Source organism: Podarcis gaigeae (assembly GCF_964106915.1).
Source record: "Podarcis gaigeae genome assembly, chromosome: 4".
Classification (NCBI taxonomy): domain Eukaryota; kingdom Metazoa; phylum Chordata; class Lepidosauria; order Squamata; family Lacertidae; genus Podarcis; species Podarcis gaigeae.
Genome location: NC_139677.1, coordinates 24,908,696 through 24,932,205, shown reverse-complemented (window position 1 = coordinate 24,932,205; position 23,510 = coordinate 24,908,696). Strand labels below are relative to the sequence as shown.

Sequence of the window (23,510 nt, the reverse complement as noted above, 5' to 3'; positions counted from 1 at the left end):
AACCTGAAGCACTATTTCTCGGTTAGCGGAGTCTGTAACCTGAAGCGTATGTAACCTGAGATACCACTGTATATACTGTAGAGTTGGGAAAGGTTCAGAAAACGGCAAAGCATAATGATCAAGAGTATAAAGCAACTCCCTTGTGAGGAAAGCATACAATATTTGGGGCTGTTGAGTTTGAGAAAAGGCTAGAGGCATTGTGATAGAAGTATATAAAATTATTGACGGGATGAGAAAGTGGGTAAAGTTTTTCTCCTTCCCACATAACACTAGGACTTGGGGAATATCCAGTGAAGCTGAACATTGGAATGTCCGGGTCATACAAAATAAATCGGTTCTTCACACAGTGCATAGTTGGACTGTGGGATTTGCTCCCACCTGAGGCAGTGATGACCAACTTGGATGGCTTTAAAAGAGAATTTGACAGATTCATGGAGGATAAGTCTACTAACCCTGGCGACTGTTCTTGTGGGAAACTGCAGCAAGGGAGAGTGCTGTTGTTCTCACTTCCTGCTTGCAGATTTTCCATAGGTATTCAGTTGGCCGTTGTGAGAATGGGATGCTGGACTAGATAGGCCGCTGGCCTGATCCAGCAGGCACTAATGTTCTTTTAATAATTTAGAAATATTTTATAAAGCCCTGTTTCTTCTTTTATATAAGTGGGATGATCAAGATCCTGTTACCGGCCCTTTAGCAGCAATGTCCGTCGTCTTCACCTTCATTTTTGTTCTTGAGGTAAGGTGATATATTTCACAATTTCTCCACTCTACAACATTGCATCTTTTGTCAGTTTTGCTTTTGGACATCATGCAACAGCTTTACTTTTCAATCTGTTCAGATTCATACTGATTTGCCAATAACCCCCCAGTTTGGGTACAGGTGACTCTCAGCTTATGCGGGGGGTTACATTCTGTGGATAGCAATCACATATAGGATGGGACTGTCCCCTTTCTGCCTCCTTTGGTGGCGGGGGGGGGGGGATAATACATTTTTGCCAAACATATAAAGCTAAATGCACACATTACACATGCATAAGTTTTGAGTTACCTGTAGGGCAGAATTTTTGGGGTGTGGTGGCATAATGAATGATGCCCCACAGAAAAGTGATAACATATACAGTCCTCGCTTACAGGTTACCATGAAAATTATTGCTATGTCACCTGCTGGATTTTGGCAGAGCAGAAGAAATCGCTATGATCTCTTGGTGACATCTTTAGGAGTCATTTGGGTGATACTCCACTTTGCCCTAACTGTAAGTTTCAGCAAACTGCATTTTATTTTTTTGTCAGAACTGATCACATAGGACTATTATAGTTTGTATACCTGAAATAAATGTAATTCATGACAATAATAATGCTTCGGTATTATTATTATTATTATTATTATTATTATTATTATTATTATTATTATTTACTATTTATTCAAAAGAGGGGGGGAATACAAACTGATCAGTGCTCCCTTTTCCCCAATCCAAAGATCAGATGCAATCAGATGTAAACAGTAATAGTCCTTGTTGGGAATCTGCATACGTACAGCTACACACACAGAGCCAATTAGGGTTTGGCCGACAGCCAAGGCAATGTGAAGGAGTAAGTCTGCCTGGTAATACAGAGGCATGGAGACAGCTCCATGATTGGTCAAGCTCTCTCACGGGAATAATGATTAATGGCCTACTAACTGCAATGTGTGTTAGTACAAGTTTGAGTGTAGGAGTTGTGAGTCATGTATGAGAGAGCTAGTCAAAGATCCATGTTCTGTTCTGTTCCTGTAAATAGTCCACTGTATATAATAAACACCTAACTACAAGTTCCTGGTTCCTGCTTCGTCCATCCTGTCTGCAGCCGAGTTGCCAATTGCTTTCGTGAACTCTGAGTTTACTCTGCTAGGTCTGGCTAAAGTCTTGCAACTAGTCAGAAAGTTGCGAAACACCAATAGGTTTTGCCAATAGTCCTTAGTATTTTAAGCTGCCATTTAAGAAGTAGTACCAAGCAGAAACAACTTCTGTGCTTGAATTCCAGAATGCCTACACATACATGATGGGGGCATGCGTAATTGTCTTCAGGTTCTTCTCGATCTGTGGGAAACATGTGAGTAAAAGTGGCTTGCTTGTTTGGCTGCTTTATTCTTTTCAGTATGTTATATATTGTTGCAATGAACAAATTAAAGCAGTATGGTACTAAGGGTGGGAAAACGATGAGATGACAGGTGTGCCCACTGCCCTTGCTCCTGCCCCCGCCCTGGGTTCCGTCACTGCCCAATCCCAGTCCTGGCAAATAGCGCAGTTCAGAAATTTGCAGTTCAATTTGGGTAGTCTATGCCCTAGAGACAGGAATAGCTTTGTTGGGAGGGCTGATGGCTGGAAAGAGGTCCCGGAAGCTAGGAGCAGGGTAAAAGGTAAAGGGACCCCTGACCATTAAGTCTAGTCGCAGACGACTCTGGGGTTGCGGCGCTCATCTCGCTTTATTGGCCGAGTGAGCCGGCGTACAGCTTCCATGTGGCCAGCATGACTAAGCCGCTTCTGGCGAACCAGAGCAGTGCACGGAAACGCCGTTTACCTTCCCGCCAGAGTGGTACCTATTTATCTACTTGCACTTTGACGTGCTTTCGAACTGCTAGGTTGGCAGGAGCAGGGACCGTGAAACTGGAACTCACCCCATTGCAGGGATTCGAACCGCCAACCTTCTGATCGGCAAGTCCTAGGCTCTGTGGTTTAACCCACAGCGCCACCCACATCCCCTAGGGGCAGGGAGCCAAGAGTAAAGAACATGAAGGAAGAATGCAGAGTAGTCAGTGGGCCAAGGAGGAGGAGGAGTATTGCAGAAAGGAGCAAATGATGTTGAGATTGAGGAAAGGAAGGGTAAGCAGGAAGGTACCTTTGGAGGGCTCAACACCATGGGTCAGAGAGCAAAGGGTTGTTGTGTGTCAGTTCCAGACCCTAACGGTGCTGCTGTGCTTTGGACACTGCATGAAAGCAGAAATATAATTGTATTGTTGCTGGAGCTTTGTGACCAGGCAATCCTAGGGATACAATGAGGGCCAGGAAGCAGGGCAGGGGCTGGATGTCACATATGAGTGGAACTAACCAACCAATTCATTGGCTACAGGTTTCTAATACTACTCAGCTGTGTCACTGTTATGCCCCATTTCTATTATTAAACGTTATTTTCCATTGCTTTCCTTATATCTTTTAGGTGACCCTGAAGATGCTGCTTCTGACAGTGGTTGTCAGCATGTACAAGAGCTTTTTCATCATAGTAGGGATGTTCCTGCTGTTACTTTGCTATGCTTTCGCAGGAGTAGTTTTATTTGGCACTGTAAAATATGGAGAGAACATCAACAGGTATGACACTTTTTACTCCACCAGAAAGTAAATGATATCGTGGCATTGCTGTGTTTGAGCATGAATGCTCGTTGAATTGTTGAGATTCTCAGGAAATTTGATTCTGGGTCAGGTCTCAGAATCCGTGCTTGTGCAGTCTAGTTTTGGGCACACAAAATGCATGAACAGCTGTACTAGGCTACTCCCATTCTGTGTATAAGTACCCATGTTATTTCCTGTAGTAGGAGTAATTTGCAGGCTGGGCTTCTGGAAATGAGAAGATCAGGTAGATTACTATATAGCAAGCACAATATAGCCTCTCACTATAATTAATAGTCACCATGGAAAATGCTTAGTAAAGGAAAGAAGGAAAAGATCGCAACATCTAATGTTTTTTAATGCTGAATTTCACTTGTCGCACACTGAACAAAATTTATTGTTTGTTTAAAAACAGGCATGCCAACTTTTCATCAGCTGGTAAGGCCATTACTGTACTCTTCAGAATAGTCACTGGGGAAGACTGGAACAAGATAATGCATGACTGCATGGTAAATTGAACACAATTATAAAACAAGACATAAATACTGAAACCACCGCATATCTAACAGCCTAGCTTTGTGACTTAACAGTGCTGTGCTTTTTTTTTTTAATCTATCATTCACAAAAACATTCATGTATTTATTTGACATGTTATAGGAATAAATGCATAACCATTTAAGTCCGTGGATAATGTCAACAAGTACGCATATATTTTGCCATTCTAAATATCACCATCTTTGTATTAATTGCTAGCAAGTGGAGGACTTTCTGAATATGTTGACTATATTGCTAACTGATAAACATTTGTTAGCCTTTAAATCCAGTACTGGATCTGCTGCAATAAATGCCAGAACATTATTTAATATAATTCTTTCTGCAGCCTTATCTGCCCCTGCATCTCATATGTATGTAAATGCTAATTCACAGGACTGGTGCTGCTTTCATTTCAAACCACCAGCTCTTACAGTTGCAAATCATATATAGATTAAGGTCTTGGGGCTTGGAACACAGGTTCTCTTTCTGCCATGGTGCTGGTAACGTCTACAGTGAAAGGCTGAAGTGTTTGGGCCTTATTTTTTGGTAAAAGGACTGTTAAAGGAGGGTACAGTAGATATTTTTATTATTTATTAGATTCATATACCACCCTTCATAAGATCTCTGGGTGGTTCACAGAATAAAATAGAGGATAAAAACAAGTAAATAAGTAAAACGAAATAGCAAAACAATAAACCACTTCCCTTTACCACAGACACATTTAAAAGGCCGTAGAATATTAATCAGCCAAAGGTTAGGTTGAAGAGGAATGTATTAGCCCACCGCCTAAAAATATATAATGAAGGCGCCAGGCGAACTTCCCTAGGGACAGCATTCCACAGTTGGGAAGCCACCACAGAAAAAGCCCCATTCTCTTGTCACCCTCCGAACCTCACTTGGAGGAGGCACACAAAGAAGGGCCTCAGATGATGAACGCAGCGTCCGGGACGGTTTATATGGGCAGAGGCAGTTTATTTAGTAAAGCTGTGAATATATAGATAGAAAAGATTGAGATATAGCAGGAAGTTTAGGTCAGACAAATGAAATAGGTTCTTCACCGTTGGCTGTGAGAAAAAAAGGTTATGGTTTGATAGGGAGGCATGCAATGGACGGGGGTGGGGAGGGAGGATTATGTATCCTGCATCAGGGCACCCCTTTTGCTGTTAAAAATGGAGACCTTCATCACTCTTTTCACATTACAGGGGCAGATCTTTTTTAAAAATTAAAAAAACAACACACGGATGTGCCGCGGTTGCATCCAGTTTGGCCCTCGCTCTTGTCCTGACATACGCCTCAGAATGTTGTTACTATTGCTGCTCTTGCTGTCGTGTTAATGCCATTGTTGTTCCCTAATTGTGATACATACGTTTTAAGTGTATGCTTGTGCATATGTCGGTTAGTCGCAAAAGAAAAGGAGAGAGAAAAGAAGAAGCAATCGTATATCCCTTTGAATTAATTAATTATTTTCCTTTGAAGGTTCAACCTCCTTTTTGTACTCCAGATAACAGAACATACTGGAAGACAGATTGTGGAAACTATGCTGGTGCTCTTATGTATTTCTGTTCATTTTATGTCATCATTGCATACATAATGCTAAATTTACTTGTGGGTAAGTCACAAATAGCCATTACTGTATATGTTTCAAACATACTTATTATATGTAATAAGTATATATATATATATATATGCAGGTTTTGGTGTCCTCGGGTGTCTTCCCGTGTAAAAGTTGGGGTGTCTAGGCGACGTTTCGACGAGGTCTCACTCGTCATCTTCAGGCTGGTGCTTTCGGCTTCTTGTTACTGGAACAGAGCGGGATCTCAATGTTTGAGTTCCTATAAATACTGTAGAGGGGGTGTGGTGTCTAGCCTCCAATGTTCTGGGCAGAGAGGAAGTTCCCAGGCTAGTGTGCCTTTTCTTCTTTTGTTCCTTAATTACTTGAGAGATACCTTGAGGGATTTCTTGAGTGATATCCTGAGTACCACTTAGGTGGGTCATTAGGTGTGGATTAGTTGCTAAAGTCTTTGTGTCTTGACCTCTTGAACTTTGTGAAGAGTTTTCCTGAGAAGATGGCTGTATTGCACTTAGTTGTGCTTTGGCTTGGCTTCGTGTATACAATCCCCCCGAATACATCTTGGACCTGACCAACCACTGCCTAACCAACACGTACTTCATCCACAATGGACAAAGATACAAACAGATAGAAGGAGCACCTATGGGATCACCCCTCTCACCGGTCATCGCAAACCTGTACATGGAACACTTTGAAACCAATGCTTTAGACAAGTCAGAACACAAACCCAAACTTTGGCTCAGATATGTTGACGACACCTTTGTAATTTGGCCACACGGGAAGGAAAAACTGGATAGCTTCCTCACACATCTCAACAACTTACACCCCAAAATACAATTCACTATGGAAATAGAAGCCAACAACCAACTTCCCTTCCTTGACGTCCTAATCTACAAAAAACCTGATGGCTCCCTAGGACACACTATCTACCAGAAAAAAACACACACCAACCGCTACTTACATGCACAATCACACCACCACCCTGCACAAATAAACTCCGTAGCCAAGACTCTCATCTCCAGAACCAAACGCCTGGCTGACAAAGACCACTTGACAACTGAGTTACAGAATCTCTCAAATGTGTTAATTGCCAATGGATACCAGCAAAACAGGATTACGAAGCTAATCCAAAAGGAAACACCCCCCAAAAACCAAGACACAGAAGAAAACAATGGCATGGCCCTCCTTCCTTATATCAAGGGCACTACAGATAAAATTAGCAAAATCCTCCATAAACACAATATCAAAACAGCCTTTTGCACCAACCAAAAAATAGCCAATATCCTCAGAAACCCCAAGGATAAAATCCAGTTGGAAAACCAAGGGATCTATGAAATACCCTGCAAAGTCTGCCCAGCCACGTACATTGGACAAACAAACAGACGAATAAATGCACGTATCGCAGAACACAAGAATGCCGTCAAAAAAGAAGAAAAAACTTCCTCTCTTTTCCAACACATGAAAGAAACAGGACACGAAATTAATTTTGCAGATTCCAAATTGCTCTTTAACACGGAACATCACCACAAGAGAATAATCATGGAAGCCATCGAGATAGAGAAACACCCTCACAACATGAACAAGCGTGACGACACATCCCGCTTGCCAGACATCTGGAAATTAGCCCTCCCCACAAAAACTGACACCAGATCCAGAGGCACACAGAACGCCAACACCAATCAACCACACCAGACCCAAACCCAGACCCTCTCCACAGATGAATTACTGACACCATCCAGTAGCCAATCCATGGTGGCACCTCCGGATGCTGCACCCCCCTGCAATCCCTACACAGATCTGGCTGACACAAGCCACAAAACCACAGCTCGCCCCTATACACGAAGCCAAGCCAAAGCACAACTAAGTGCAATACAGCCATCTTCTCAGGAAAACTCTTCACAAAGTTCAAGAGGTCAAGACACAAAGACTTTAGCAACTAATCCACACCTAATGACCCACCTAAGTGGTACTCAGGATATCACTCAAGAAATCCCTCAAGGTATCTCTCAAGTAATTAAGGAACAAAAGAAGAAAAGGCACACTAGCCTGGGAACTTCCTCTCTGCCCAGAACATTGGAGGCTAGACACCACACCCCCTCTACAGTATTTATAGGAACTCAAACATTGAGATCCCGCTCTGTTCCAGTAACAAGAAGCCGAAAGCACCAGCCTGAAGATGACGAGTGAGACCTCGTCGAAACGTCGCCTAGACACCCCAACTTTTACACGGGAAGACACCCGAGGACACCAAAACCTGCATATATATATATATATATATGTATATATATATATATATACACACACACACACACACCGTATTTTTTGCTCTATAAGACTCACATTTTCCCTCCTAAAAAGTAAGGGGAAGTGTGTGTGCGTCTTATAGAGTGAATGCAGGCCGCACAGCTATCCCAGAAGCCGGCACAGCAAGAGGGATTGCTGCTTTCGCTGCACAGCGATCCCTCTTGCTGTTCTGGCTTCTGAGATTCAGAATATTTTTTTTCTTGTTTTCCTCCTCCAAAAACTAGGTGCGTCTTGTGGTCTGGTGCGTCTTATAGAGCGAGAAATATGGTAATTTGCCCTTCGGTCCCCCTGAGGGGACAAAACTATAAATAAAATAATTGAATTAGCAACATGACTGCAACGATCAGCTAACTGAAAAATTAAAAAGTAGCATCAGTTTGGGACTGCAAAACCAAACCAATGAAACAACCCACAAAGACCTGACAGGTATTTCAGAAGCTTTCTGAATGTGAATCTGTTTTAAACAACTGTCCTGGTGGACCTCTCTAGGAAATGAAATTCCATAAAGAAGGCGCCATCACTGGAAGACCTCACCTCAGCATATGGAGTATGCTTTTTTAAGTATTAGTACCGTATTTGCCCAAATATAAGCCGCACCTGAATATAAGATGCACCTTTAAAATTGGGGGGTGGGGGGAATGCACTGCGTTGCCGGCGGCCTTTCCCCTTCCTTGCTCTCTCTCTTTCCGGCCTTGCGGGAGGACGGGGGACTACGCATGGGGCAGGCACCGCTTTGCTGCGTTCCTGGCGCTATTTGCCCCACGCTCCTGGCTGCATACCGTAAAGTTGCGAATATAAGCTGCACTTTAACTTTTCACGGTCGGGATTTGGGGGGGAAGTGAGGCTTATATTCAGGCCAATACTTAGAAGATCAGCACACCCAATTTTTGAAATCTTTCAATAAAACAATGAAGTCTTGTTTAACATTTGAAAAACCTAGTTGCCATTTCTTTTTGTATAAAGTTATTGGTTTAGCAATATAGGAGCAAATATGTTTTAGTATGTTTTAGTAAGAACGCTGACTTGTATAAAGATGTCCATTGGAAGACAAATTATTCCTACCTTGTATGTGCATATGAAAATAACACTGCAGAAGGCTTTTCAGTTTGCCTTTATTGAGTTTGTTCAGTGTTCCCAGAAGCCAGTAGAACACTTCCATATTTAAGGTTGAAGCATATTAGATTCTAACTAATACTGTTAGATTGAATTGTCTAAATAAAGGCAAGCCTATTAATATAAATATAGCATTTTGTACATTTTTGCCAACATCATGAATACAAATTATATCCTTGTTTAATGCCCATGTCATTTTAAAGATGTTTCTGTTTTCCGTAGCTATAATTGTGGAAAATTTCTCGCTGTTTTATTCTACGGAGGAAGACCAGCTCTTAAGTTACAATGATCTTAGACATTTCCAAATTATATGGAACATGGTTGATGACAAAAGAGAGGTAATAACCTAATTCACTATAATTCCACGAGTCTTATTTAGTTGCTGCTCTGTTAATTAATTGCTAGCAAGGAGAAGTAAATGCAGTTTTCCAAAAGGGAGTGCAATAGCTTCTCCCATTTCACTTTATACGGGGTAGTTGAGGAGTCCTTTCCAACATCAGTTCCTTTCAGTCTTTGTGCTCAAGCACAGTGGAGCTTCAGAACTGTGAATGGATTTTGTTATGTACTGAAGTTCTCACCCTGGGCCAGCAGGGGAATACTGTAAATAGTTTTCACTCAGGTCCGCATATGCAAATAAGGAATTGAAAGTTACGTTCAGTGATTGGATAGTTACAGAAAGTTGTTACTGTTGCTTTGTAGTTGAGCTGTCTATAAGCAAGTTGGCTGAACCCTTCAGTTCTGTTCTGTTCTGGCCTGTGAATAAACAAGAGCTGTCTGAAGAATCGCTGTGTCGTCTCATATGTTCACCCACAACTTAACAGATTTACTTCGGAGTCAGGGTACATGTGGCCTTCAAAATATTGATGGCCTACATTCGCATTATTCCTGACCACAGGGCATGCTGGTTGAGGCAAATGGGCCTTGGAATTGAGCAGCTTCTGGGAGGCCAAAGGTTATCTACCCCTGGCTTACACCCTTGATCTATAGATCACTATCTACAAAAATGAACAGTTTGGCTGAACTCCTTCTTGGGTCATATCCAACACTGGTGTCCTGATAGCGCAGCAGATATCCACTTACGCAGCATAACTTTCTTCTTCTATCCTCTCCCCTACATCTCCCTGTGCACCCTCAAAAATCTGCTCCAGAGGGTTGGAGAACCCCCTGGAAACAGATCTGAAGGACACATGGGGAGAGGAAAGGGAAGTTCTGTTGCACATGCAGCATTCCATGCATGCAGCATTAGCTATTTTGGTGACAGCTCATTAAGGGTTTGACCAGTACCAATAATGGAGAAGTTGTGCCTTCTTTTCAGGGAGTGATTCCTACCTTCCGAGTCAAGTTTTTGCTGAGGTTGCTGCGTGGAAGATTGGAGGTGGATCTGGACAAGGATAAACTCTTGTTCAAGCACATGTGCTATGAAATGGAGAGGCTGCATAATGGGGGAGATGTAACATTCCATGATGTACTGAGGTATGTTAGATGGCACACAAAATCAATTGTAGTTCAGTTGCAGATATTTTCTGTAAACTATAAACCAGAGTACCAATATCAGTGCTATTTTTTAGAAAAAGAGGTGCTGGAACATGCCATGAATGCCTCCCGTGTTCTCTTATAATGGCAGTGGTGCCCACCTGAGAGATGCCGGAACTGAGTTCCAGCTGAAAAAAAGCCCTGAATACAATCATGTTTATAGGGTTTATAGAAAATATTAACTGAGGAGCATATCAGATTTTACTCAATGCTGATGTGTATCTAGAAGTCCAATTCAAACTACTATATTCATCATATAATAACTGCAGCTTTCAGCTGTCTTTTTTTGGCTGTGTGAACTTGATTGGATAAAGAGTGTTTTATTATCAAGAAAGGTAAATTTAGCATATAACAATGACCACTTCCATGGAAGAAAGAACTTTCCCTGTTAAAAACACCCCAATCCAGGGAACTTCTGCATCATGATAAGAGCTGACACCAGTTTAGGAAGTCGCAAAAAAGCCAATCAGTACTGTCAGAGCAGAGAATGTTGATGCATATCTCCAGTGCAGGATTTGGGCAGCTTGCACAGTTGAACATACTTGTGTGCAGAAACCTGTTTTCATTGCACATGCACTTCTCTGTAATGGGGTTGGCTGTATAATGTCTTCGGCACTTTTCACTGTATCATAAATCCATGTATCCCTAGGTCATCGGATGACCCTTTAAGAGCAAAATAAACACCTTATTTTCAAAGGAAGTATATGATACACCTGCTATTATTTTCCTTTTATAAATAACATTTTTTTAAAAAAAAACCTCATTATTATTATTGTTTGTTATAATTTTTTTCCAGCATGCTCTCCTACAGATCTGTTGACATCAGAAAAAGTCTTCAGCTGGAAGAACTGCTTGCTAGGGAACAACTGGAATACACCATAGAGGAAGAAGTAGCCAAACAGACTATCCGCATGTGGTTGAAGAAGTGCTTGAAGCGCATTAGAGCAGTAAGTTTGACTAGGAAAAAACAGAAAGCATGTAGCATACCCTTCCTCATTGTGTAGAACATGCTACATTTTATTTTCATACTAGAGAGCTGTCAATTGTTTGGAAAACATTATTCAAGCTTCTTAGCCTTCTCAGTCATGCAGTGCTTAAAATACAGGTGTGCTATTTATTTATTTATTTATTTTTATACTAGCGTCACTGGTGCTTTGCATAATCAAAAAAGACACAAGGAGACAAGAATTAAGATGTGGACAACAGAGGAGAAAGAGGAAGGAAAGGCAGATAACTATAACAGAAGGATGATGAGTGACAGCAGGAGAGTGTGGTAGAATGTTGCGTGAAGATATAATTGAAATTGAAATAATTGAAATACTTTATTGTCACTTGTACAACTTGTATACAGTGAGATTACACGAGCACCCATCATATGAATGATGGGTGGCAGGAGTTGGTTGAGAAAGTCAGAGTTAAAAGGAGTGAGGTGAAAAATGAGGACTGTATGATCAGAGAGGGGCATTGGTACATTGGTGCAAAGCTTGGAGGGTCAGGAATACCAGGTTAGATTAGTAAATTACAAATGTTTTCTGGTCTGGAGTAATGGTAGTTTATCAGATTTTGCCCCCCACATGCATCTTGTAAATTACACAGTCAAGTAGATAAATGAAGAATCCTCTTGCTCTGTATAAAACAGTGAATGGAGGAAGCAGGTTGCTTGGGGAAATATTAAGGAAAGTTTGGACAGCTGAGTGACTGACCCTAATGACTTCCATGCACCCAGGCCCATGTCCGGGACCACTGCAACATCACCATAGCAATTAGTGATGGCAGCATATTTTGGAAATGGGGGTTTCAAAATACAGGCTTCCTCAGTTTAAAAATCTGCACACTATTATGAACCAAGCCAAACACTGCTCCAAGTTTTGACTTGTTTTATAATGACTTGGTAGCAGCCCTCCGTCTGTCCTAGAATCCCCTACCTCCCCTGCCCCTTTACCAAGTTGCAACTCAGGCAAGGAAAGCTGGTGATTGATTCTGACTACAGTGACAGTGTCTTGACATGCCTTGTCCGGAAAGTCCAGAAAATGAAGTTTTTTAATTCCTTCTCGAGTGTATTTTGTTGTTGTTGACAATGACGATAGCTGAAAACACTGATCCCAAATAAATACTTGTAAAAAGAATGCTTTCTGTTATTTGAAATTTAGTGGAGGATCATTAAAAATATGTTCTCTCCCAGTCTGGAAAAGGACATACCTTCATTGGGGGGCAGGGATTAGAGTTGTTTTCCAAATTTGTATTCATTGACGCTGAAAACACTCCACTTTCAAGTTGGTAAAGGAAAAGGGGAATACGTGCCATCCTAAAAAATTCTCGGATTTTGGATTTTGTTCCAATTCTTCCTACAACTCACAAACAAGCATAGAAAGCTTTATCTTTCCAGTTAGCGCAATAATGGATATATCCATTTTGCTTCTCTCTCTTTTTGCACACATTGTCATTGATACATAAAAATGGTACAACACAAAAGTCACACTTTGTAGTTATCCAAGGGAGTTTCTGTTATCACTTTGTTAATTTTATCTACTGTCTAATTTAAAAATCACTGAAACCAGTTAACTTCAATAGCCTCCAGATGAGTTCTATAAAAGCTTAGTTCTTCTCCCTGATCATTTTATTTTAAATGTCTCTTTCGATAGTCTCATAAAGCAGATTGAAATAAAATTAAATGGTGTAAGCAGCTTTATGAAAATGACTACAAAGGAAAAGTCCACTGTAACTGTGAATAATATAAAGGGAATGTAGAGCAGACAAGAGCAAATCTCAATTTTTGAAGAATACTTGTTTGAAAAGATCCAGTGATAATTATACTTATTATCTTTTTATAGAAACAGCAGCAGTCATGCAGCATTATCCATAGTCTCCGAGAGAGTCAACAACAGGAGCTTAGCCGTTTCCTAAATCCACCAAGCATTGAGACAACACAACCAAGTGAAGACATGAATGCTAATAACCAGGATAACAGTACACAGCCTGAGGTACAGTTATTCTCAGGTCCTCAATGTATTGGCCTAAACCAGTGGGTTAAGATAAATCATGATTCCTCATGTTCTCTGTGCAGGCACAAATATGGGGAAATCTTTGCCTGTGCAGAGCATCTTTGGAATATTCTAGAGCTTTTAGGGTGGCTGGATACAGACACAAGCTTAAAGAAGAGTCACTTTGTGAAGAACATTGTCTTGATATCGTGAGCTAAGGAAACTAGGCCTATAGTTCTTCTTCTTCTTCTTCTTCTTCTTCTTCTTCTTCTTCTTCTTCTTCTTCTTCACCTCCTCCTCCTCACCTGTGGTTTCAGTTTTGCATTTTCCCAGTTCTACAGTCTTCACAATATGAAATGACTGGGATCAGATCCAGCCATCCTTTACGGTACTTCATTAGCCTACCGTAAACAGTGTCATAGTGACTGAGGTGGATACTCATTGTGCTCCGGAATAAAGTATCCTAGAATATTCCCAGCTACCATGAGCATAATCCTTTCTAGTGAATCAGAAACAACAAAATAAAGATCAGAAACAAAAGGCCTTGCTTGTGTTCTTTAAAGCTTCAGATACTATGCACTTAAACACTGTTCTCTTTTGTTCTATTCAGACGAGTAGTCAACAACAGCTCCTTAGTCCAACACTCTCTGACAGAGGTGGATATCGGCAAGACTCTACTGATGGTGGTAAACCTCAGCGGAAGTTTGGACAATGGCGTTTGCCATCAGGTAGGTGAAGATTGTCATGAATGACACAAAAAAGAATTCTAAATAGAACCTGGAGCTCTATTTACTGATAGAACTCAGAAAAGTGCCATAAGATGCCATGCATCCTCACTGGAGGATTCTGCAGCAGTAGATTTCAGACTGACTGCAGCTACACTAGACACAGAAGAGAACAGTTATTCCAAATTTCTCAGACAAGCTAGCCAAATCACATGCTGCTACAGGAGAAGAAAGGAAAATCATCACGGTCTTTAAGACCGGGGTGGGGCTGGGAGTAGAGAAAAGGATGTAATTATTTTATAACTCCAAATTCAGTGATCAGTAAGACAACAAATGTGATCCAAAGCCAACCACCATTATTATTCCGGGGGGGGGGGGGGATTATTGTTAGTCCTTCTAATTCTATGCTGCATAGGATCCTGATGTCATTGAGGAAACGCACACATACAGAGGTTCTAGATTCAGGTAAGTAGCTGTGTTGGTCTGATGTAGTTGAAATAAATTAAAAAATTGTCCAGTAGCACCTTAGAGACCAACTAAGTTTGTTCTGGGTATGAGCTTTCGTGTGCATGCACACTTCTTCAGATACATTGTTTAGGTGTACCTGAAGAAGTGTGCATGCACATGGTTTAAGTGTATCTGAAGAAGTGTGCATGCACACGAAAGCTTATGCCCAGAACAAACTTAGTTGGTCTCTAAGGTGCTACTGGACAATTTTTTTAATTTATTTACACATACAGAGGGTTTTTTATCTGTTTAAAAAAATCCACAACTTATTGGAGCCAACTGAAGCTCCTAGGTCAAAATACGCTAGAGTAAATCATTCAACAAAATATATTTTAAGAAAAGTAGTTATGGAGTACCTCTTCCAATGGCGTCCCTAACAATGGAAGTCCATAGGGAAAGTAATAAGAGTGTGCAATTTTTGGTCCTTTAAACATCAGAGCAATATGGACCTGCATAGGCTTAACCATATACATAGCTACTGCCTCTAAGACCAACAGTAACTTAAGCTAAGCATGAGCTTCATTGCTGTGCTGAACACATAAAGATTCTTAAGTGTGCCAAAGCTGCAAGTCTGGGCTGTTTTAGGTAGATCAGTTCAGTCTTAGGACATTTTCCTGCACTTGGTATTAGTTGTTGCTTTTTTCACATTTGTAATGCTTTTGTACATGAAACCTAAACTAGTTGAAATAAATTGAAGGTTTAGAAATTGCTCTCTTTCCTCTTCTGTACTACTGTATATTAACAAGGCAGAATGCAAGGTAAATACATTTACAACACAATGTAGTGTTCGAGCATATCGAATTCATTTTTAATGTGAAAAGCTCTTGGTTTGCATGGAACCATCCCCACTATTCCAGATACATATTTGCACTACTAAGTTCTCTTCTGTTTAATTCCCTAGCTCCAAAGCCAATAAGCCATTCAGTGTCTTCAGTCAACTTACGGTTTGGTGGCCGTACAACCATGAAGTCTGTTGTGTGCAAGATGAATCCCATGTCAGATGTGGCTTCTTGTGGATCAGAAGTCAAGAAATGGTGGACAAGACAACTCACTGTGGAGAGTGATGAGAGTGGTGAAGACCTGCTTGATATCTGATTGGAAAAAGATGCCATTTCAAATCACACTTATGCAACATTCCTTGGGAATTAAATCGTTTTCTTGGTTTTTAAATTGCCGTTCCTATTGACTGACCATTTATATCAAGAGAAGCCTTCAACTTGACAAGATATACAACTTACTTATTTTTTAATCCTTATGTGATTATGAACGTAAGAGAAAACAGCAAAAAAAGGTAGTGTTCACAAAAAGCAAAGACAGTTTTGTTTCGTTTTTCCCTCAGACCCAGGAATCATTAGTTTAACTCCCGGATCTCAGCAGGGCTTTCTGTCTTTCAACAGCCCCTCTACGTCACATCCCAAGCTGGTTTTTAGATTTGGTGGGTCTTTAAAACTGGATTGATGTTGCTTGGTCCAAATTGGGAGGGATCATAAACCAATAGCTGTTGTCGAAAAAATGGGCATGCAATTCTGCCACAGATCTTTACAATTCAAAAATATAGGCGATGGTGTGAGGACTTTCTTTCGGGTGGTATGGGAGAAATTTGCTGTGGAACTCAAAAAATACCCCAAAGAAAATATTTGTATGGAAATATAATTATGAGTCTTATTGTTTCAGTACTTTAGAGCTTTTGTTTTAGACAGACAGGCAAACATAATTTATTCATAGTTTATTATGTGCATTTGTTTATAGATGCCAATTGGTTGATTTATTTTTCTTTGTTAACTGTGAGTGTTGCTTTTGTCTATAAACAAAATAGTTTGTAAGGAGGATGCTATTGGGAAATCAAGTTCTCACAGGACATATACAATCCTACACAATTAAGGAAATAGACCTGATTGCAGCCAGTGTTTCATATTTGAGAAGTTTCACTGTATGCATTCAGAGGGCTTGTGTAAGTGTTGCTTCTGCCCTAGTCAACACTTAACCTAGCCTGGAAATGATCATCACATAGGGTACGATGTCATTGTTTTTGCTCTTTTTTCCTAGCCTTCTGCCTAACCAGTATTAATATTGATGAACAGCCTGTAGAGATCAGCAGGGAATTCATTCTAAATGAAAGCATTTTTACAATATACAGATTTTGACTTGCAGATAGCTAGCTTTTTTAAAATGCAAGATGTAGGATAGTTTCTTTTAGCATATCAGAAAATGACTAACTGGGTTTTATAATCATTTTTAATTGTTACTGTGAAGAACTGAACATGAATGCACAGCTGTTCTGCCCTTACACCTGCTGAATAGGTTCCGAGCACTGTAATCTCTATCAACATCCATCACTTCTTAAGGTTGGGACAAGGACAGTCAAAGCCTAGATTTGGTTCATTGTCACCTCTCTGTAGGTCCTTCTAAACAAGTGTTTGTAACTGTCTGAACTAAGGACTCCGGCTGTTTAAGGAAGAAGCTGGGATTCTCCTGTGTGCTGTCCTACGTGTTTTGATGTAGGATGCAGCACCCATACATCACTTGAAGCACATCCAGAAAAGGAGCCTACTCACAAAAGTCTAGTTTTGTGCTTGATTACTCTTGCTTATAAAGTAAATAAGATTTATTAAATAACCTTATTGTTTAGCTCAGTGGTTCCTAAATGCCCCCCAAGCACCACTTGTTGCTTCTTTTGTTTCTTATATTGTTTTATTATTGTAATACAATAAAATACAAGAAATAAAAGAAGAAATTGAAATGCCATTAAGCATCAATATAAAAAGTTAATGTGGACATGCCATGGACCACTGGAATAAAGCTTGTGGGCCACTGGTGGTCCACAGACCACAGTTGGGAACCCCTGATTTAGATAATTCACTGTGTAAAGGACATCACTGTTATACTTTTTAAGTATCTTAATCATGCAATGCTGACATATAAATTATGCCATTTATCAAGTTCCTTGTCCTTGTGTACACTGAAAGTGTCATTTTTAATTTTTATAACTATGATACAAACTTTGTTTGATAAGGGGTTGGATGCAGACGACATGTTAGAGAAGCAAGACACTTGGCAGTTTTTAAAATTAAGTTTACTTGGATAAATGTGAAGTCTGTTGAATTAAAGATACCCTGTGTGTGGAGTGGCAGCAAACAGAACATGCAAGAGCAAATAATAATAATAATAATAATAATAATAATAATAACCGCTCCCCGCTTAAAACGGGGGGCGACCTTTGCGTGGACGCGCGCAGCCCTGGATCTGGAGCGGCCCCATCAGCATAGGCTTGGCTTTGCCTTCCCTCAGGTGGGATACCTGGAGGTCTCCGCCTACCTCAGTCAGTTGTCCAATCCCGCCAAGGAGACCAGGCCAGGTAGGGGAGGGATTACCTGCCCACACAATAGAGGGAGGATCTTACCTGGGAATCCTCACTTGGCTCCAGAGCTTCTCCCACCCTACCCACCCTCAGTTAATGTCTTATTTTGCAGGTTAACTTTTCTTCACAGGTTTTGCAGGTAACCTTTCTTCACAGGTATGCAGGCGCTGCTACGTTAAGGTCACTGTTAAAGGGCCGGAAAGGGATTTCCCTGCATTGGCAGGTTTCCCGTAGCAAAACGTCATAACTTTGGCGGTAACAGGCCTTGGGTGGAATCCTTTAGTCCATCTTCCTCTTTGCGGCGGCGATACCAGGGTTCCCCATTAAAGGGGTTTCTGAAGGGAGGCTTTGACCGTACGCCGAAAGGTCGTCATTGCTCTCCCCTGCGGCAGCGGTGTAACGGGGGCGGCTATCTCTGCTTGAACATATGTTCTCCAGAGGCGGCCCCCCACACACACACACTGGATAACCCTGAAGTTCCCTAGGTCCCCGGCTGGGGACTGGGGAGGGAGAACGCCCAATGCCTGAGCCAAGGTCTACCCACATTTGAAATTTAATAAAGTTGTGGCCAATTTAATCCCATAGCACGTTGTCTTGAGTCATTATTCCACATGACGGGGGGGGACTGCTCGGGATCTGGGGACTCCGTCTGTCCACGCAATAATAATACTTAACAATTTTATAAATTGCTTCATAGCATGAAGCAACTGAAGTGATGTACAAGCTAAAAACTGAATAAAGCACAACTCTAAAAACAATAAAACCATCCCTTTAAATTAAAAAAACAATAAAACAATTTCTGCAGATAACATTTCAGTATGCATCAAGATACCACATAGAGATTCATAGGATACAGTAGCTCCAGGGGAGAGTTAAAGGTACCATAAACCTTTAAAATAAGTCAGAGGGAAACTGGCCACTGATCTCCTATAACAGCTAAATAGAAAATGAGCAATCCCAGTAATGAGGATCCAGCCACCAACAGGGAAAAATGACCTGTCCAGGGGAAAGGAAGAAAAAGACAAATCAATCATTTTTGTGGCTCTGGTTCTGAATTTGCAAAATTAATTTGCAAACAAGTTTATGAAGAACCTATTTTGGCTACTTCTGAAAGGCAACTCACCCAGCCTCCATACAATTGCATATATAACCTCCATACAACTGCATATATAAAATTAAAATAGCCTGGTTTATAAATACAAAATGGATTGACTTGCGTTTGCACTGAGATAAGTATAATAGGTACTTCAAGATAAAAGTTTGTGAGATGTTTTGGAGCAAACATCAAATCAATTTGCTAATACTACCAGCGAGAGGAATACTCCCTTGTTTACCACTTTCTATGTTACTCAAGAAATACTGAGCACAAGTGTGCAGCATATAAGAGTTGTTTTAACATTTCAAACTTCAGTCATGTTCTTAATTCGTTTAGTATATTTTTGTAATATCATAAAAGAAGAAGAAAATGCCATTTTCTGGCATTAGTGAGGCTGCGATTGTATGCTAACTTACCTAGAAGCCCCACCCAATATAGTGAGTCATACTTCCAAGCACACAAGCATTGGATTTCACTTAAAAGTAATCACTGAACTTCTTTCTCCAGTATAGCTGCATGTCATACAGGTAGCACGACCAAACAGTGATGAATAATAGCCATCTTATTACTTCTGCAATACAATTAAATGTATTGTGAGAAGCAGGGGGGAATGGCAGGGTTCTGACACCTTCATACAAACAACAGTGCTTTTAGGATTTTATATCTGCTTCCCAACCTCAGCTACCTTGGGAATGGGACCTTTGCCACTACCATTATTTCCTATGGAAATTATGTTGCACTACCATGGCCTGGCCTGGATCTTCTAAGACGCACCAGAAACATAAGATTTCATGAATAAAACAGGAACTTTAACAACTTGGAAATTGTCCATGTTCTTTAGTAGCTTTATGGACAAAAACGAAGAAAAAACCCAGCAACAATGAATGATAAGAGTTGTTTTGGGTTTTATTCCTGCTTTTGCTTTTAATGCAAAATGTATTTGAATCAATAGAAGGATTTCCATTCTCAGTCTACCCTTTGGCCACATGTTATTTTAAACGCTATGGTCTTTAGCGCATTATGATGTACTCATCTGTGTGTGTATTTCACTGTTTAGATTAAGAAGAAGTCGAAGTCCCTGTGATGTTGTTTTCTTAAGTCTGTGCATTCTGTTGTTTAAACTGCAGCAAAGATCTACAGAAAATGTCACTCGGGTCATTTTTGAGGACAACATTTTGTCTTTTTCTTTTTTGTCTATTTGAACTTAAGGTCTGTACAAAAAAATAAAAATAAAAACCTAAGCTGACAGCAGGAGGGTTCTTGAGTTTATAAAATATGTTTTCTTGAACTTTCAGTAACATGCTGAATTGCAGAACCTTTCTGAGTTGTTTCTATGGCAAATGTTCTTTTTCAGCCTCTGGCAAACATTAGCCCTTTGCCATACGGTGTCAAGAAAAGAGAGTTGCTTCCAGTGACACCTTCCCTCACATTTTCATTCTTAATTCATTTGCTACATATTATTCACAGGTTCAAGGCAGTATTTCACAATTTTATTTTGCTAGTGCAGTTTGCCAGTCGTTTGGAATTTCCTTTTTCAGTCAACAGAGTCACCCAGTCCTACGGAATGTTAGGCCAACAGAGATTCACCAGACACCTCCTGTTTAAACCTTTAAACACCTGCTGAAAACATTTCTATGCCACCAAGAGTATTGCAGGTAAATTTTTTTCTGTAATGGTTAGTTGATTATCTCCGATTTTCAATTTTTACATGGTTTTTATTACGTATAGATATTGTAAACCGCTTTAATGTTGTTTATGATATATATAAACATTTAGATAAATGAATGAATGAAATATGTTCTGAATCCCACGAAGCAAAATGTGTAGAGGGGGCTCCAAACGCAGATGGGTAGATTTGCTACATTTTGAAGTTAGGCACATTGCCATCTAAAGAGGAGCTCCCTGCCCCATAAGAACATAAATCAAGAATATCAAACTGCACCATAGTTCCCAGGGTACTCCTAATTGTTCTGCCGCAGCACCTACCAGCTGGCATGGTCGCAAAGGAGGAGTACCAGATCCTGACAGTAACACAATGCAGCATCATTCCTAAATCCAGCAAACTCATCTTAGGCAACTCTTTGGGTTTGTGCTTTGCTCCTTGGCCTATAGCTGACTTTCTCCCATGTGTCCATCAGCTGAAACTGCAGCCCATCTCCATCTCTATACAGCAACCATCCGGCCCCATCTGCTGCAGTGCAGAGCTGGAATATTGTAAGCTACAGCAGGTTTGGAGGTGGGGAAACAGGAGATTGCACCTCTGTGGACAAAGCTGCACCTGCCATCTGCTGAGCATCTATTCAAAGCGCTGGAGGCCCCCACCTGGCTGGCTCCTGAGTCGGCAGCCTGGCGACGCACTAAGCCTTTTAATTCTTCTCCAAACATCCTTCAAGCTCCTATGTCAGAAAATCATGCTGACCTGTCATTTACATTCAGCCAGATGTTGTCTGTATCGCCAGGATTTAGAGTTAATAATAAGCCATTTGGGTAACCCTTTTCCTAGTGTAATACCATGCCACGGATATCCATGTGTAAAGCTGTCTCTTGCGTTATTCAAGTCTTGCAAAGCAAAAGGGAACTTTTTCTAGAATTCAGCTGAGCTTCCTTAAATCTCAGGCACTCAGGGGCTGACAATGCTTGCCTTGTGTCTTAAGCAAGCATTATAAGTCATCATTCTTTGCATTCTGAGCCAAAAAACAACAACAGGGAGTTCAGTAGCAACACTACTGAGTAGATCTGCTGAGGATCAAGTTGCAGCTGATATGTGGTTGAGTTAGCACACATGCATTCATTGCTTCATAACTGCATTGTCAAGTGATTGCTTGAATGTGCGTGTCACTGAACAGGCCAAATACTACAGCCAGTGCATTTATATAATAATAATAATTTATTATTTCTTCCCCACCCATCTGATTGGGTTGCCTCGGCCACTCTGGGCAGCTTCCAACAGAATATAAAGAACACACATACATAAGACATTAAAAGCTTCCCAATACAGGGCTGCCTTCAGATATTTCCAGAAGATCGTACACAGTAATTGTTTATCTCTTTGGCATCTGACAGGAGGGCATTCCACAGGAAGGGTGCCGCTACCAAAAAGGCCCTCTATAACACCACCCAGATCAATATAGGTTTGCACGTTCAACTGTGAGTCATTCACTGAAGGGTGTATATGTATGAGTGGCTCTGGATTTGTGAAAATTAAATTTTGCTATGGGAAATTTCCATCCTTTGAACACTAGAGGGCCAGCATTACCTTACAATGGACTCCTGCAAGCAGAAACACAGGCAGAAAACTTTTATCTTCATGATAGCAAAACATTTTTAAAGCTTTGTTCTAATACGATTAGGGCTTCATATATGTGATCTGCATACAGGGTTTTGTAGTCATTCTTACCTGGACATTTCCACCATGTTTATGTAACACAATCCTTCTCTGGGGCCTGGGTTAAGGCATTTTCAATATTTATCCATTCCCCCCCCCCCAACCATCCTTTCTTCTTACCTGTCATCACCACAAACTGAACATTTTCTCTCTCCTTTCTGATTGGTTGTCCTTAAGGATCCCCGTTTTCGTTTGTTTCAAGTTCCCCTCCTACAGGAAAATTGGGGTGACATTTATGACAAGCAATTAACCTTGCAATTGTTCTTTCAGAATTTGCAAAGGAATTCCAGAATATTTTGGCTAGAGGAGCATAAGACAAAGCCAGTTGTCAGGAGCAGCTCAAACACCTAATTTGGTTTTGATCTGCCAGGTTGTTCTCTCTCCTAATCCAGGGTATGATTTTATTTCTACACTGTTTTAAGCTTTTGAGTTGGCTGCTGCTTTTCTGTCTCTGGTTAATATTTTTACAGTGTGCAAAATAGCTGCTTACTCATGAGTAGGGATGGAAGGAGCTGTCAGTTTCGGTCCTCTCAGTTTTACAGTTTTCTAAATCTTAAATTCAGTTCTCTGAAGCAATTCATGGATTTATACTTTTTAAAAGGAGTCCTCGTGAAAATGGGTCGGTGTTTTCATGTGAATTTCTTCTGATGGACACACTTTTGTATGCAGGCAATTTTTCTCCTGATACAATGCAAGTTTGTTATTTTCATGAACCTGTTTGTTTTCCATGCACATTTCCCTCTACTATATTCATTTTTTTGTAAACTTTGGTTGGAAAACTCCACAACAAAATTCAGCTCCCCACCTCCTCGCCCCACATCCCTATTTATGAGTAGCCCAACTAATAATCAGCCTGGATAGGCCGCAGTTGGACAAAGGTAGAGATGATGAAAGGCTGCACGTTACCAAACTCCTCCTGCAGGCTCCTAAGTCTCAAAGGAAGTCATTAAAACTGACTTTGCTAGCATGGCACCCTCCTGGATGCTAACTCCCATCAGCCCCAGACAGCACAGCCAACTGTTAAAAGGAGGAAGAGGCGGCCATTT

The 23,510-nt window shown here is 40.8% G+C and overlaps 1 protein-coding gene across 11 annotated transcripts in view; it reads left to right on the top strand.

Moving 5' to 3' along the window:
- Window positions 1-20,330, top strand: part of NALCN (sodium leak channel, non-selective) — a 198,226-nt gene extending 177,896 nt beyond the window's left edge. For 9 of the 11 annotated variants that reach the window (XM_083735185.1, XM_083735186.1, XM_083735190.1 and 6 more), the window contains 12 exons: window positions 661-735; window positions 1,133-1,252; window positions 2,019-2,087; window positions 3,192-3,340; window positions 3,774-3,867; window positions 5,369-5,501; window positions 9,102-9,217; window positions 10,195-10,352; window positions 11,209-11,359; window positions 13,244-13,393; window positions 14,004-14,121; window positions 15,527-16,334. In XM_083735185.1, the coding sequence (XP_083591311.1) occupies window positions 661-735; window positions 1,133-1,252; window positions 2,019-2,087; window positions 3,192-3,340; window positions 3,774-3,867; window positions 5,369-5,501; window positions 9,102-9,217; window positions 10,195-10,352; window positions 11,209-11,359; window positions 13,244-13,393; window positions 14,004-14,121; window positions 15,527-15,720 (1,527 nt within the window). In that variant the 3' untranslated portion in view covers window positions 15,721-16,334. Of the gene's footprint in view, window positions 1-660; window positions 736-1,132; window positions 1,253-2,018; window positions 2,088-3,191; window positions 3,341-3,773; window positions 3,868-5,368; window positions 5,502-9,101; window positions 9,219-10,194; window positions 10,353-11,208; window positions 11,360-13,243; window positions 13,394-14,003; window positions 14,122-15,526; window positions 16,335-17,024; window positions 17,185-20,136 lie in introns of those variants that run through there. The other 2 variants (XR_014563381.1, XM_083735187.1) reach the window with 2 other exon arrangements.
- Window positions 20,331-23,510: the final 3,180 nt, after the last annotated feature.